The sequence below is a fragment of the Acartia tonsa genome, chromosome 4 (assembly GCF_053477335.1).
Source record: "Acartia tonsa isolate MP-2025a chromosome 4, ASM5347733v1, whole genome shotgun sequence".
NCBI lineage: Eukaryota > Metazoa > Arthropoda > Copepoda > Calanoida > Acartiidae > Acartia > Acartia tonsa.
Window position 1 is genome coordinate 4,567,022 of NC_137263.1, and position 16,981 is coordinate 4,584,002.

At 33.7% G+C, this 16,981-nt stretch overlaps 3 protein-coding genes across 5 annotated transcripts; all 3 read right to left on the reverse strand.

The window, feature by feature from the left end:
• Positions 1 to 4: 4 nt before the first annotated feature.
• Positions 5 to 8,509, reverse strand: Tango10 (transport and golgi organization 10). Its single transcript, XM_080155770.1, has 5 exons — positions 8,341 to 8,509; positions 7,801 to 7,918; positions 5,870 to 7,224; positions 3,368 to 3,640; positions 5 to 2,850 (listed from the first exon to the last, which is right to left on the reverse strand). The coding sequence occupies exons 4-5, from the start codon at positions 3,635 to 3,637 to the stop codon at positions 1,600 to 1,602; spliced, it is 1,521 nt and encodes a 506-aa protein (XP_080011896.1). The 5' UTR covers positions 3,638 to 3,640; positions 5,870 to 7,224; positions 7,801 to 7,918; positions 8,341 to 8,509; the 3' UTR covers positions 5 to 1,599.
• A 245-nt stretch (positions 8,510 to 8,754) lies between these two features.
• Positions 8,755 to 13,693, reverse strand: LOC145315736 (histone-lysine N-methyltransferase SMYD3-like). Of its 3 annotated transcripts, XM_080155772.1 has the most exons (6): positions 13,599 to 13,693; positions 12,443 to 12,526; positions 10,849 to 10,958; positions 9,821 to 9,901; positions 9,238 to 9,370; positions 8,755 to 8,886 (listed from the first exon to the last, which is right to left on the reverse strand). In XM_080155772.1, the coding sequence occupies exons 1-6, from the start codon at positions 13,668 to 13,670 to the stop codon at positions 8,770 to 8,772; spliced, it is 597 nt and encodes a 198-aa protein (XP_080011898.1). In that variant the 5' UTR covers positions 13,671 to 13,693; the 3' UTR covers positions 8,755 to 8,769. The 3 variants fall into 3 exon arrangements, with proteins under 3 accessions (XP_080011898.1, XP_080011899.1, XP_080011900.1); XM_080155773.1 differs by lacking the exon at positions 12,443 to 12,526 and having other exon boundaries at positions 13,599 to 13,687; XM_080155774.1 differs by lacking the exon at positions 9,238 to 9,370 and having other exon boundaries at positions 8,785 to 8,886.
• LOC145315735 (CDP-diacylglycerol--inositol 3-phosphatidyltransferase-like) lies at positions 13,687 to 16,586 on the reverse strand. Its single transcript, XM_080155771.1, has 2 exons — positions 15,059 to 16,586; positions 13,687 to 14,917 (listed from the first exon to the last, which is right to left on the reverse strand). Exons 1-2 carry the CDS (start codon positions 15,534 to 15,536, stop codon positions 14,721 to 14,723), a joined length of 675 nt encoding a protein of 224 aa, XP_080011897.1. The 5' UTR covers positions 15,537 to 16,586; the 3' UTR covers positions 13,687 to 14,720.
• Positions 16,587 to 16,981: the final 395 nt, after the last annotated feature.

Here is a 16,981-nt window from a genome sequence, read left to right on the forward strand (position 1 = left end):
GGGGTTTCCTGCGCTCTACATTTAAAGCACTAGTCTCTGTTCTTTTGGATGTTAATAATCTTGGGCAATTTTAGTGCTTTTCATTGTAAATGTGTCTTTTTTCTCTAAACAACCATAACTTTGCTTTTTATGATTCACTTTTATTCATCTGTAAATTTATTATATTAGTGTAATTTTGAATTATATATTGGCAATGAAACACAAGTCAAACAAAACAAAATAAAACAAAGATAATTGATTGAGACTTGAATTAAGGCTTTACATGATCAATTTTATGTATGAACTATATACAGTTTTTAATAGAATCCTTATTGTGTATTTTATCATTTCAAATACAAACTGCAAAGCCATTCAAAATGTAAGATTAACAAAATGTTTTCATTAATACAAAAAAGATTTAATAAAGAAAATAATCAAACAAACACTTGTTTAGTGTTAAAATTTTTACAACAAAACAAAGGGGAAATTAAAAAAATGCTTGAAAAAAATTCAATAAAAATCAAGTATAGGTACTTGAAATTAAAATTGTAGGTTGATTTTTTTGTGTTTTGTACAAATATTAATTAATTTTCAACTAGGTATATCACTAATAACAATAACATGAGTGGTGGACTGGACAGATGTAAACTTTTATACTACTGCTAAAGGGGACTGTGCACGAACGAGAGCAAGTGATTTTAAGCACCTTCCAGCAGTGATCTAAAGTATTTTTATGTGAATATATTCTAGGTTTATGTCTAATTAAAGAAAAATACGTTTTACAATGGTTTTATATATAAAATATTATTGACGAAATATCAAAATGCTGTAAAATGCAGAAGTCTTTTAATCAAATAAAATTTTTTATCAAGACGTTAACATTGATTTTGCCGCATAAAAAGTAAACAAGTATATTTTAACCAAAAAAATGCCTTAAATCACTGCTGAAACATCACTTACTCTCTCGTTCGTGCATAGTCCCTTTACTTTAATTTTTATACATATCAACTACATAACTAAAATGGCATTGTTCCCCCAACTTAAAGTGGACCAAAAACAAACTTATTAAAAAAGAATTTTATATATTTTTGTTTAAGCTTGGACAGGATTTTAAAAGCAAAAATTGTTGGGGGGGGGGGGGGGGTATGGTCCACAGTTAGTAGAGATTTTACCACTTATAACACCTCTCACTAATATTTTAAAGAAGGGCAAATTAACCCCCAGAACAACCCATGGGATAATTTTAATACTGACTGCATCGCTAAGTGTGCTTTTAAATATCTTTACAAAAATTTTGTGCTTTCAAATTTATAGTTTGTTCAATTTTTAAACCAGATTAAAAGTTAAAACTTTAAATATAAGTAGGTAACAATTTTAAATTCAAAAGTTCCTTTTTTTTAACATTTTTATCAATTGTTTCATATTGATGTATTAAAGTGTAATTGTAGGTTTTCACTTGTTTAATATTCTTATAATATTATTAATACTATAAATGTTATGAAGTTTACAATTTAGTTTATTTAAAATCTATAAACAATTTTACAAACCGTACTTGGAAGCAAAAGGATAGAAACTAGATTTTTTTCTATTTTGAATTTTGATTTCATAATTTTTTTATTACTAGGGAATTACCAATGATCCTAGTTTATGTAAAGGAGTAATAGTGACATAAATTTTCAAAGAATCTCTATTAGGACCAGACAAGAATTTACTTTTAAACTTACGGTCATTCAGGGCTCCGAACTCCAGCAAATTATCAAAGTTAACAATCTGATCATCCTTGCTGAAGATATAGTTAGCTGTGCGCGCATGACCAATGTGCTCGTACCCGTTTTCGTTGGCGTTAATGAGGATACCAATCTTGACGCGCTTCTCCGTGCACTCCTTCATTGACACACTGGCCCTCACAGTTGTCAACACCTTGTCTGGGACCTCCTTCATGGCTCCACTGGTAAAGATGGCATGACACTTTTGGATCCACACGCCTTTGGGGTATATATCAATCATCCAGTCTGTCTGGCTTTCGCCAGCATAATCGGCCACAGCCTCGAAGGCGGAGAAGTACAAGGATCTGCAGTGATACATGGGAAGCTGGGAGAAGTAATCAATGGACAAATTGGCACAATACTTGTCCTCTGTGTACAGCCGGGGTGTCAACATTCTATCGCCGTTTTTCCATTTTAAAATTGTAGCCACGGCCGACTCGCGGTTCCTGTGGTACGCCATTGCGCCGGACATTCGCTCGACCATGAAACCCATGTGCTGCTTGGTTAGCGGGGACAGCAACAAGTCTGCCACCTGGGACGGAGTCATCATTGGAAACCTGACGCACGAAACCGTGGCCTGGGTCAGTCTTTCTAGGTGCAGGTGGATATTGTTCTCTCCCTCGCGCACCATCCGCGCCTCGGTGTCGCTCAGCCACTTCTGAACACTCGTGAATATCACCATCTCGTCGTGGACAACAATGTCGCTTGAGTTGAGCAGCGCCACCAGGCTCTCGCTCTCGATGGCCTGCCAGTCGATGCTCTCGCACACGGTTGAGTAATTCCACTTGATAAAGTCAAGGCACAAAGAGGCCACGTTGGCGTAGCCGCAGTTGGTTGTAAACTGGAACCAGGACACCACCTGGTTCTTATTTCCTGCTTGAGGCACGTTGCGGGACATAAAGTCCAGTCCGACATTGAGCAAATCTGTGACATTGTATTTGTCGGCCAGCTGAAGGAGGGGGATAACATTGGCAAAGTCGACACACACCTTGCCTGTATAGAGATATTTAAGGAAGGTTTCAAATACAGCCGCACACTCGGGACTTTCTTTCAGCTCAATCTTCTTCTCTTGACTCTCGGTCCATTTGGGATCCATAAACATTACCTGAATAATAATAATTTCATAACGTACTGGAGCTAGAAATAATTAGTGGAAAACAAGGATGACAACATCCATAAGCCCAAAACCTACTATAAAAAGTAGTCCGAACGCCATTGATGTTTAGTAGTTGATTATGATCCTTTATGATGGAAATATCATCAAAAAGTTTTAGCCTTCTATGTATATTTTATAAAAGCCGAGAAAATCAAGTTTCCCCCAATTCGTGTCCAACGGAAAGACGGACGGACATTTAAAATTATACAGTAGCTTCGCCACTAATAAAAGATAAAGAACATTGACTTGGCTAGGTATCAATGTATGTACATTAAAATCGAAATTTGGTCATTTTTTACAAGCCTATTGTAATGGAAATTATAAAATAGAGTAAACTAATTTTGGATCGTAGAAAGAAAACGAAGTAGTGGGTTTCGTCGTATTTTCACAGTAGCTTTTGATAGTGGCTAGAAATATGAAATTTGTTTTCTTTCCGTGATCCCAAATTTTCAGCTGCATATCATACCTGGAAAACATCAGAGCTGGCACATAGTATCAACCTGTGTGCTGGCAACTCTTCATCCCCCACGACCAACAACACGTCCGACATCAACCGCTCGGCGTAAATCGCCGCCATCTTGGCCACCACCTCCCCGCTGTTGTCCATGGTGATCTGTCCTCCTCTGTCTGTCCAACACAAGGACGAGGTTGTTGAGTCCGGGGCAGTTAGCCGCGGCTTCTTTTCGGCTGGATATTCTTGGTCAGCTAGGTCTTCACCCTCAGCATCCATGTACATAACCTGCGCGGAAAAATTATTAATAAAAAACACGACTATTAAAAAGAATATAATTATACGGGTCCTTACTATTTTGAATTAGGTAAAGTAACATTTTCCAGTAGAACCGGTTCTAAACAATAATGAATATCATGTGTCGCATCGAATTACAAAGATTTTTCCATGAATTATAGTTAAAAATCATTTTAATTAGGTAGGTGTATATTTTTATTATATAATGTAATGCGAAAAATATTATAAATATGGTGACAATGAAAGTTAATAAACATAATCTGTGACTTTATTATCACCCAAATATTTACCAGCTTGCTAACAAGGACAAAATTTCTTATCTAAGAATTGGGATTGGGAACAAAATCTTTATGTGTGCATCTGTACCTCTGAACCGATATGGTTCTCCTTTACAATGTAGCTTCTCATAAGTCCTGGGAATTTTTATTACTATGTTGGGGGAAGGTAGACAAAAATTAACCCCCCCCTCTTAATTTTTTTTCTTTTTAAAACTAATATAAAAGATTGTGTCTTTGAATTCAACCTCCCCCCCCCCCCCTAAAGTGCCACTAGAGCCACTAGTAGTACATAATTTAGTAAGAAAATCAAAATAAAATTAGTACGTTTGTGAAAACATTAGGATATATATTAAAAATCCAATGTAAACACTGCACTGTAATAAAACATTTCAGATGAAATCATTAGGTAATCAAATAAGAAAAAAAAGTAGGTACTTTCTTATATTAGGTAATTAAAAAAGTTCACAAAATATTAATAAATCACTTAGGAAAATGTATACAAAGCTAAACACAACACAGTGTCATCTTTAAACTATTTGTTTATCAAATCAATTTACATCCTGTCACTGTGTGTGTGTCTGTTTGGGTGTGTGATTGAGTGTGTGTGGGCATTGTTGTTTCAGTGGATGAGTGCCCCAATTAAATGTAATATATACAGAATAATCTATTCCCTAATAGTATCCTATTATATAAAGTAGTAAAGATTTTTTTTGTCGGAAACTTAAGACCTTGGAAATGGTCTGAATGTGTTGTACTTTTAAAAGTTTTATAACTGTTTTGGGCTGGTTTAAAGCTTTTTTCTGACCCTACCACCCCCTTCGATCTTAATTACCTTCCCCTAGAGGCTAGAGGAGATGCAACTAGTATTATATATACAAGCAGCTTTATATTGAATTTTGCACTCTGCTTTAAACATGTCTATTATCAACTAACATAAAGTACAATGCAGTGCATAACATAAAATATCATAATGTTAACATATGCAATATATTAATGTCAATTCATTCTAGAACTTGTTACATAATTTAAAGCCCTAACCTAAGCTTTGGAAGAAAATGAATGAATTTGATTTTACTTAAATAGAATAATATATTACTATTGGTTACGCCCATAGAGACAACACTTGAGGGAATGGGGAAACGGGAATCGACCTTTCACTTTTTATTTAAAATAAAAATTTGGGAGTGTTGACCAAAACTAAATGTCAAAGGAGCTCAACTAAAATAAGATTACAGCACTGAAATTTGGCATGGCAGTTGCTTTAAAGAGGTAAATTGTGGAACTGTGTTAAAAAACGGCGGTGGAACCGCTGTTTTTACCGAATTTTCAAATCCCCCCCCCCCCCCTTTTATTGGCTATACTCCAAAGGGGGGAGGCGGAAGTGACACTTTTTGAAACCAAAACTGAAAGTCAAAGGAACTAAATAAAGAGTTATAGCTCTGAGATTTGATATGGCAGTTGCGTTGAATAGGAATAATATGGAACTGTGAAGACTTCAAAAGTGTCACTTCCGACCCCTCCCTTAGTAAACTTTATAGAGCAAAGCATATCATGTCAACCCTACAGTAATTGAGTATAAAGGATGTATAGTTAAGCTCAATAAAGTCTGATTAGCTGTTACTATGTCTAAACTTCCAGGGGGGGAGGGAGGGGACATTAGACTGTTTATTACACCAGTCCCAAAAGTTTTATAACAACGTTTTATTATTCGTTTGCTAAACAACTTTGGGGACTTTGAATTTTGATTGGTTTGTTCATAAAGTTAAGTGTCCAAACGTTTCAACAAACACTACTTGTAATCTACAGAAGGGGTAATTTTGTGTATCATCATTGGGGATGACATCAATTTATTGACCATTGTCTTATCCCTTTAGATCCCTGATAATGAACAGACTTAAAACATCTCATAAAAAAATAGGAGAAGATCATAAACTCAAATGACCTGATATCTGATTAATTATGAACATCCATCAAGTGGAAACTCAAGCATCATAATTCAGCTTCAGGTTCTATAACATGTTCTATAGAGCAGCTACACTCCACAACAATCATTCAACATTTTTTTGTGTGTAAACATACATGCATCACATTTTGATATGTTCTGAAAAAATACAAAAGTTGTATAACAAAATACAAGATACATACAAAAATAAAGGCAAAAAAATAATTTTCTTAAAATTGGGTTTTAGTGTCAGTCGATTCAGAGAGAGAGAGGGGACAATGTGCTGTTTATTATACTAGTCCCCAATGTTTTACAATATAGTTTTTTTATTCGTTAGCCTAACAACTTTGGGGAATTTTTGATTGGTTGGTTTATTAAGTTGAGTGTTCAAACGTTTTGACTAACTTTAAACTGCAGAAGGGGTAATTTTGTGTGTCATCATTGGGGATGTACATCACCTTATAGGCCATTATCTTATCCCTATAGATCTCTGCAGTCTATCAATATCAACGACTATAAAATAAATCACCAGGACTAAAAATTGAAAATATTGACTATGATAGCAGGGATCTAAAGGGATAAGACAATGGCTGATAAATTGACGTACATCCACGATAAACAAACACAGAATTACCCCTTCTTCAGATTACAATTAGTAGTTGAAACGTTTGGACACTCAACTTAGTAAACCAACCATTCAAATTCAAGAAAAGTCCTTCAAGTTGTTGATCCAACTAATAAGAAACATTCATAAAAAACTTTGGTGACTAATCCACATCCAAATCCAAATCTAATAATCCCTCCCCTCCTCTTGAGATGATCCAAATATCAGCTACAAGCCTTTTATAAATATCACTGTCTCGCGTATAGAATAATTCATGGATGCGGAGCGACTCTTGTATCAATTTTTTAACATTAATGACTGATGAAGTTGACTTAAACATGCGGATAACCGTGGCTATCTCCATGTATAACATTCCAATTTGGAGGGAGTTATCATGATATAATTTCTTGTGATGTTCAAGTAGTTTATTGCAAATATCCTCAACTTGTACCATTTCAATTGTTATCAAAGCTTGAGGAGGCTCTTCGCATGCTAGGAGGGATCTGAAGACAAAATTAGCAGAAAAGTAAAGATAGAAATCATTCTTAACTTCCATAGCCATGCCCTCTTTATAAATAGCAAATGCATCCTGCAATATATCAATGTACATGACTTGCCCTTTGTCTATTTTCTCTTTCATATTGTCTATTTTGAGATGCCACTTTGATAATCTGTTGAACCGGACTGTTTCAATGGGCTGGCCGCATTTATTGCATGGATCACTGCTGTTCAAATCAACGTTAATATTTACCTGAAATACAATCGTTATCATTAGGTAAAAAGATCTCACATGTGTGTCTGTCTGTGTGTGTTGTGTGTGTCTGTACCGACGGATCTTTCTAACCACTGAACCAATATTGTTCTCCTTTACAGTGTAGCTTCTCATAGTTTCTGTGAAATTTACAACTATTTTGGGGGATTGTACCACTTCCCTCCTAAGAGAAATATACAAAAATTCAACAAATATTACTAGCACCGCCTAGCGGCCGTTTATGCACATAACGTAACAAATGCATCTTTTTGTTTGCACAAGCCTTTTCTTGTAGTCATACCTTAGACGGAATACATCATTATGTCTTTCAGTATCATTGAACAAAATCTTGCTCATTCTGTGCATGATTATGGAACAAAACGTCCTACAGATCAACAACCCTTTCATTGCACGACCTTTGTCCAGAAGTCTTAACTGTGTATATTTTTGGCTAATACATTCCCAATCCCCAACTATTAATGTCGCGCAACTGAAATAGAACAGATAGGAATCATTTTAATGTCTTTATTTATGACGCGGTGAGTCGAGTTGTCATGGCATAATAATTACACTAACCTCTATTTTACATTTAGAACAGGGCAGAGAAGTCAGATTTTCTTCGTCTTTGGAGGTGCATAGGGTACAGTTACATGTAAAATAAAACTGCTTACGCAGCATTGCGCGTCTTTCTTTACTAGAAAAAAATAAAACAATGAAAGACTACTTAGAAAAATATTAGGTAAGGTTAGGTTATTTATATAATGAGAAAACTATTTATTTAATCTAATATTTTTTACACAACTAAGGCATATACATGATGTCAAATCTATTAGAGCGCTATGCTATTTATCTTAGAAAACTTGACTATTTTACTATGTGTATATCACTAACGGTTGCGCCCCTAACATCTTTGGGCTCTGTATTTGAAGGAATAGGGAAGGCCAGAAAAAGAGCCTGAATTAAAATATCTTAGCACCATCCCATTCCCTAGACCTATATGAAGCTTGCCTAAACTAAAGAACTTATTCGGTTAGGTATTTATGGTACAGAATAAAACTTACTACTTCTTATTAAAAAAATTTCAATAGTACGAGACTTATAAATGAATCCACTTACCTCGTAATAAGATCATCAGAGTTATAAGAAATTCGTAGATTTTTCATGATGGGTTCAGGTACAGCCTCTAGGGCAAAGATTTGTGCTTTCCGCCCAATAAATATCACATTCGCGTTCGGTCTACAATCATGGTTTATTGCACTGAGAAAAATGCTTTTTATTCACCATACCATTGTCTTTTTCTTTTTCCAATTAATCCAGGGGTGTAATTTCTGCATTTTTTCATTTTTGCCCCTCTCCTTTGGGAAAAAAGCTAAAAAATAGTGGGAGGGGAAAAAAATAAAGAGTACTAAAAACATTTTTCCATTTTCCCCCTTCGTGGGGGAAAATTTAAATATCTTTTGCAGCGGTGGAATCTAAATGAATCGTCCATTGTCTTATCCCTGGGATTTATATTTTTTTATTCTACGCAACAAGTGTTATTTACCTTTAAATAAAAATAATTCTAAAAAAAGCATTCCTTAAATTAAGATAAAGGCCAGTACCTATGCTTCGAAACATATTATCGTTTATTTCAACACTATTTATCATCAGACGACAGAAAACCTTAAAATTAAAATAAAATTCAATGATTGAAAAAATGCAATGTTGTATTATAAAGAATTATCTTTTGTAAGGCTTCAAGTTTGTGAATAATGAAATATAAATAATAGCTATTCAATTTAAATGTTCATTGTTTTCCTAATGTTTTTTTATTCGGCCCCTCTGGGTAACAAAACCTTATAATTTTTCATTTTTATATCCGCGGAAAGCTTTCTATAATACGATGCTATAAATAACTATTACAAATTTTAGCGTTATACCCCTGTTGTAAAGTCTTAGAAAACATACATTGGACAGTAAATAAGCAGAACAAATTAACCACTATAGGAGTACAATTAATTTAAAATAACAAACCTTAAAAACAAAATCTGCCGTATATGAAGAATCTCCAAAACACATTTGGACCATTTTTAAGTAATAAGCAAATGCCTCCACCCTCACTGAGTCCTTCTTAATGTCCTCCTCGTGCGTCATCAACGTATCAAACCTTTGTAAAAATTCGTTTTAATCTATAATACAAAGTAGAAAGATCATGATGTCTTTCTGTCTCTCCGTCTGTCTGAAACTTAAGATCTCTGTAACCGCTGAACCGATTGGGTTCTACTCTTCAGGAAAGATACCTACTGGTCCTTTGGTGGTCTTGGGCTATTTTCTTGGGAGGTGGGACACCTCCATCCCCCCCATTTTTTTTTCTTAACTTATCATACACAGTTCGTTACCTCTTGGTGCAAAGCACCTAGAGGCTGGGGGCGAAGCCGCTAGTTATACATAAAATATCATCTTTAGCAGTTTATTAATTTTGATGTTGTCGATCTTAAAACTATGAGTAGCTATACTGTAAAGGAAAACCATATTGGTTCAGCTGTTAGCGAGATCCTTCGCTACAGACAAAAAAAAGCTTACTACCTTTTATAATAGGATGTTTTGTAAATCTTACATTCTATGTGAGCCATCAGGAAGAACTTCATATTCCTTGTCACCTCCCTGCTTCAATCTTATCAGTGTACGGATCACATGCCTATCAAATATTAACAATTAATATCATATAGATAACCAGGGGTGTATATTCTGCACAAGATTCATTTTTTTCCCCTGCTGCAAAATCTTTTATTTTTTTTCCCTCCTTGTTTTTTTCAAGCAAGAAAGGGGTAAAATTGAAAAAAAATTCAAAACTCTTTATTTTTAGGGGTGGGGGGTTTAATGCAGCCATCTCGTAATCAATGTATAAATGGCACTTAGAATTCGAATTTTGATCTGAAATTTTGCATGAGTAATCCTTGGTAGGTCTATTTTCCCTAAATCGAACAAAAAGTTGGAAAAATAACGGCCAACAGCTGGGGGCTCAGTTGTTTAGCCATTTTTGGGGATATTTTCAATGCAAATCATCACGAAACCTATCTCGACATAATACTATTTACTGTTCCAAAACGTTTTCAAACGGTCCTAGCCGGTAGTTGCTGGTACTAGAAATCTAAAAATATTTTTTTTGTATCATTTCACATGATTTAAAGCAAAAATATGTTTCAAAAAGTTTGTTCCAACGTAATTTATGAAAGATTTGCCCTAAAAATAGCCAAAAAACAGGTAAACGGCTGAGCCGTTAGCCGTTACTTTTTCAACTTGTTGTTTGATTTAGGGAAAATAGACCTACCAAGGATTACTCATGCAAAATTTTAGATCGAAATTCGAATTCTATGTGCCATTTATACATTGATTACGAGATGGTTGCATTAACCCCCCCCCCCCCCCCTTATATTATCCCACACATTAATTTAGTTTTTTTTCACAAAGGATTGGAAAAAATGTTTTCATTTCTCTTAATTTTTTCATTTTTTTCCCCCCAACAACATATTTTTTATTTTTTACCCCCCCCCCCCCTCAGCAGGGTCAATTTTGAAAATATACACCCCTGTAGATAACTCGATCTCAAAATGAAATGCAGATGAAAAAAGAAATTAAATTGACCTTCCAGTAGGTGGTGGGACATGTGGCTTGACACTAGAGATAAAGTTGCACTCCACTTTGTGTGCACCCCAGCCACCCGCCTGACATCTCTTATCACAGTAATATACAACCTAATAATAAAACAAATATTCATATTTTGTAATTAGTGTGACAGCTACTTCATAACTCGAGCCTGTATGTATGTCACCATGTAACTCCTTCCAAGAAAGATTTTTAAATTGACCTGCTTTTTATAGAGATGGATTTATGAATACATATAATCACATAAAATAATATATTTAGTGATTTATTTACAACATCTACCAAAATTTAAATTAGGTTAATTATTTATTTTAACAAAATTCTTTCTAAAATGTTAGATGCTGATCAGTGATCACTACTTGTGATCATAATTGTCCTTGTTATCAATACAGGGGTGTATGTATATTCTGCACTGGATTAATTTTTTTTTCCCGGCTGCAAATTTTTTTTTTCCCTCCAAGATTTTTTCAGCAAGGAAGGGGATAAAATGGAAAAATATTTTCAAAACTCTTTATTTTATTCATATTATCCCCCCTCCCAAATATTCTTTTAGTTTTTTTCACCATAGAGTGGAGGAAAATGGGAAAAAAATGCTTTCAGTTCTCTTAATTTTTACATTTTTTCCCCCAAACCACATATTTTTTTATTTTTTTTATCCCCCCCCCCCCCCCAACCACATATTTTTTTATTTTTTTTTATCCCCCCCCCCCCTCAGCCGGGTCAAATTTGCAGAATATACACCCCTGTATCAATATTATTCCATTATATCAAAGCTTTTTAGCTTATCTCTCATTTATTTTGTGGGTAACCGACAATATTGAATGAATTATAAATAAACCAAATTAATCATTGATAAGTAATGGAAACCTAGATATTCTAGGAACTAACATCAAAACGACTCGTAGAAAAATTAATGTTAAAATAAAATAGAGTGCCAAACTAACTGATTAATGAAGAAAAATACATTTGATATCCTATTTAGTAAAGTAGGTTCTTTGTTAAAGGGGTTACGACAGCCCTCCACCTTCCCCCCAACTAAGAAAAAATATGATTAACCCCCCCTCTCTGGAAAAATATGATTAAGAACCCCCCCCCCCCCCAAAAAAAAAAAATATGATTAAGAACCCGACCCCCCCCCACTCCCTCCCAAAAAGATCCCCCCTTTAGATTCTAGAATAAATGTTGAATTAGAAGATATGAATAGAACAAAGTATTATTTACTTTTTAAATTAAACAGAAAAATATTGAGAAAACCAAATAGCATGCAAAGGTCAACATCAATATTTTGTAATGTGAAATAGACAACTGAACAGTTTTAGATAGATAGATTATGGATAAAAAACAACAACATTTTTCTCTTTGTACTTTTCAAACATATAAATAAATAATAAAACTAAAAAGTTATGGGTATATGCTATTCAATACTGTTAGGTTTACAAATCCAGAAATCTTTTATCGTCAAATTAGGGTTATGTTTCACTTATCAAAAATAATACCTACCTACCTACTTTTTATTTGTTTTTAAATGCGTATATTTTTTTACTTGTGGAAAAAATCGTGATGATGAACGCACCTGACATTTAGAGCATCTATTGAGACTCTTGTTATGTCTTGTTATGTTAGTTGTGTCTAGACTGTACAGACAATAGTCACAAACCTGCAAACAAAAATTCACTTTATGTATGACTAGGTATTAGGAAAAAAATACGGTTATTTTCAGGGATGAATATCTAAATTAGGGTTGGACCGGATACTTTTTTAGCCGGATATCGGCTATCCGGCTAATTTATAATTTCGGATATTCGGAATCCGGTCGGATGTCTGGCTAACGCCCGATATCCGGAAAATTACCGGATATCCGGGCAGATAACCGGATATCCAGCTTTATAAATCAGCGGGATATCCGGTATCCAGATAGTTTCAATATCCGGCGGGATATCCGGCCCAACAATAATCTAATCAAGATTATATTAAGATCTATCCTTTAATACGAAGTAATAAGTTGTATGTGTGTGTAATGGAGCATCCCCTAAGATCTCGTAAACAGCAGGACTAATCGTTGCACAATTTTAGAGAAGATTAGAATTGATCCACAGCAAGTTTTTAGGCATTTTTTCCATGGAGTTAGGGTTAAGCAACTAGTAAATTAAACGTTAGTAAGTTCTTCTTCTCTCTTTCTATCCTGCATAATTCTTTTTTAAACAACGACGTCAACATCCATAAAAGTGAAGCTCTGAAACGGTATGACAGACGAACATTACCTCAAAACCGAATATTGACAAAATTAAATGTAAATTTTTTTTGCAAAACGTCTTAAATACAGAATACTGTTTAAGGACATACTGACATTTTTAGGACTTGATTATAGAGATGCTTCGCTTATAATATTGTACCTTATTGTAATAGGAATCAGTACTCCAAAAATCAGATCAATCGGATGATTATATCATATAAAAAAACTGTTGTTTAAAAAGTTAAAAAGCAACTTGTTTGAAATGGACGTACGGACATTCAGGTAACGATTATAGAGTTGCTACGCTTTCTAAATCGTACCTAACTACTACAGGAATAATCATGCAAAGTTTGAAATCGATAGGACAATTCTAACATGCCTAAATTGACGAAAAAAGCTATCCATTACGTACAGACGTACGAACTGACCCTAATTATAGAAAAGCTTCGCGTTTAACAACGATAAAATTGCTGGAATGATCAAAACTAGAAATAACCTGTGAGGCAATGTCTGGATTAATAACATGGCTAAACACCTCCGACTCAAATATCACATCACCCTCCTTCATTTTGGCATTATCTATATCTAAAGAATTACAATAATGTTACGAAAATAAATTAAACGAGATCTTCTATTGTTAGTTCTTAACAAGAAAATAGGAGCAAATCATAAATTGAGTTTTCGAAAAACTTACAAATATATTTAGCCAAATGGGACGGATTTTTTTTGTTAGAAAATATAGGTATTTTTTTAATATCTAAATAATTGACCAAAATCTGTTTTAATTGAGGTAGAAAATTTAAAGAAACAAAATTTTACAACCAAAGTTGGAATGGTGAACACTGGGTGATAATTAAGTTTTTTTTACAAAAAAAATTAACGTATGGGTGCTTATTTTAAACATCTAAACATTTACAATAAACATTGAAAATAAATAACATATATTACTTAAAGTATGCATTTTTTGTTTGAAGTTTAAATGGATTTTTTAAAATGCCCTGAAAGTTGTTTATAGGAAAAAACATTTTTACTTCCAAATTACATCTTTGGCACGCAGAATACTTTATAAAGACTTAAGCTTGAAGAACTTAATTATTTTTACTACAAGATTGATAAAATAAACAAAACTCGTTAATTAAGTTTGAACTTAATACGATAAATATGTTACAACTTAACTATGTATTAATATCAAACGTAAAATAATGTTTTAAACATGAAGAAATGGTTAAAGTTGATATTGTAATATGACACTGGTTAGAAGTCAAGATTATTTGATTTTATATGTATAAATATTATTACTTATAAAATGTAAGTTCTTTTATTTTAACTATTTTTGTTACTAAAATGTTTCATGATAGATTTTTTTTATTAATAAATTGTATCTTTATTTGTAATGCCAATAGCTGAATAAAAATTAAAAATAACTTTTAATTACTATAGAATTGCCACAGATGACGTTAATTAATTTGAAATGTAATAAAAAAATATTATTAAAGAAAATAAAATCGAAGAAACAAAAATGTTTAAAGCTCGTAGCAATTCTTTGATTAGATTTCACGTATCACACTAAACATACTAAAAACAAACACTGGTGTTGAGAAAATTAATCTTGATTTGATTATTCCTTTTTCATTTCAGCTCTCTCCTTTGTATCAACAGCCGCAATATTCTGAGCGGCCAGATACCCCTGCAGCAGGGCTATTCCAGACTTGGCCAGGGCCACTGGGAAGGTAATGACAGCCACAACTGGGAACAGGTAGAGTGGTCCCCAGGTGAAGTGAAGCAAATACAGGCTGGCGTAGAACAATTCATTTCCTGATACAAAATTTAATGAAAATTGGAGAAAAGTTACCTATTCGTTCAATATTTGGAAAAATATCCACGAAAGACTTTTTAAAAACTACATTAAATTAATCAATAAACAATATTTTTAATGATAACAAAATCTAAGCATACCTGCACACATACAGAAGAGAACAGTACGGTCAGTGTAGTACTTATGCATGAACCAATTTCCAGTGGGATCCATAAACTTGTGGCTTGTCTTTCCCTCCAGTAGGCTGGTGTGAAGGTGCAGCCAGTGGCAGGATATGTCAATAGTCATGCTCAGTTGAAACAGAAAGGTAGCGCTGGGATAGAAAGTGCAGAGTGTGGCCAGCAAGCACATAGTAGCGCACCTGTCAGTCAACATGTCCAGCATGGCGCCAAACTTGGAGCTCTGGCCCAGGGCGCGGGCGGCATGGCCGTCCACAGCATCCAGCAGACCAGACAGGATGTAGCACCAGCTGGCAGCTATGTGGTTCGTTGGCATGAACCAGAAAGATAGCAGCGCAAGAACTATTCTTCCATATCCAATCAGGTTTGGAACAAACATGAAAACATTTTCAGTTTTGGAAAGTTCCCTAAAGGATTTCTCCAATTCTTCAACTCCCATTTTGTTGAATTAGAAGGTCTGAAATATTTGTAATATAATAATTGTTTAAGTAATAGGTATTATGGAAATTTTTTCTGGTGATTTAGGTTTTCAAATTGTTCATAGTATTAAGGATCGTGTCACCTTTTTAAACAATCTATCCAGTATTAATATCTTAATCAAGTTGAATTCTATCACTTACAACTATCACAACAAAATATTACAAAGAACGCAAAGCAAAGTAGCTAGAGTTATGTAAGTTACCATTAATGACAGCTTCCGTTTTTCAACTACAAAAAAACTCTTGGGATCAAAAATAAAACTTAGTTGTTTTCAGCGAGGGAGGAGACATTGGATTGTTTATTACATTATTCCATCAAAGTTTTTTAATAACGTTTTCTTATTCGTCGGCTTAACAGCTTTGGAGAAGTACTTTAATTGATTTTGATTGTTTGGTTTATAATTATTTGAGTTTCTACACTTCTTAGCTAGCCACTAATTGTAATGTACAAAATAGGTAATTTTGTGTAGCATCATTGGCATAAATTACACATAAATTTATCGGCCATTGTCTTATCCCTTTAGATCCCCGAGTTGTTCTAACCTTGGTTCAACATAACAGACATTGTATCACTAAAAAGGGGATATTTATTATTTATAACGAAAACAGCTTCAACAAAATAAAAAAAATCTTGACATACCTCATAATTTCATTTTTAACAACCAATTAATAAGTTTATTAATAACTTTGATAAAATCTCACATAAATACTAATACATAAGACTAATTTGCAAATAATCTAGATAGCCATTCGTACTTAAAGGCTTCTTTAATCAATGACAAAATTATGTATATTTATATTATATAATAATAATATGAAAAATTAAAAAAACTTAATAATTTTCGGGTATTTTTAACTCATAACCTTAAAAGGATTTTATAATATACATCTTTAGGGAGACTTTAAAAAGCTATTTTACATCACATGACATTTTTTAAAAGGCAATAAATAAAAGGCCTCGAATAGTTGACTCTGTTTATTAGATGACGAATAAACTGATAATATTCCGCGGCATTCTCTTGACCTTGTGCGCAAATTTATTGATTGATTGCATTCAAGTGCGTATTATTATATAAGGATTTTGTACAAGTACAAAGAACAAAATAAGATATTATCTACCGCATGGTATTACAGACAACTTTTCGCGGATATTAAAATAAAAAAAACTAAAGGATTTTACCAGTTTTGTTTGCCTTCATGGGCCGAAGGACCAGGTTAACTAAACTGGTATTAATCTTATGATTTTTATTTTAATAATCTTTGAAAATTGTCTGTAATACGATGCTATACATAATTTTTCAGTATGGGTGAGAACCGGTCCTAATCAAGCGGATATTAATCGGTTTCGAAGCCATACTGGTAATGTTCTTCTATTAAGCCATCAGTCATTTCCTCAGATTATTTC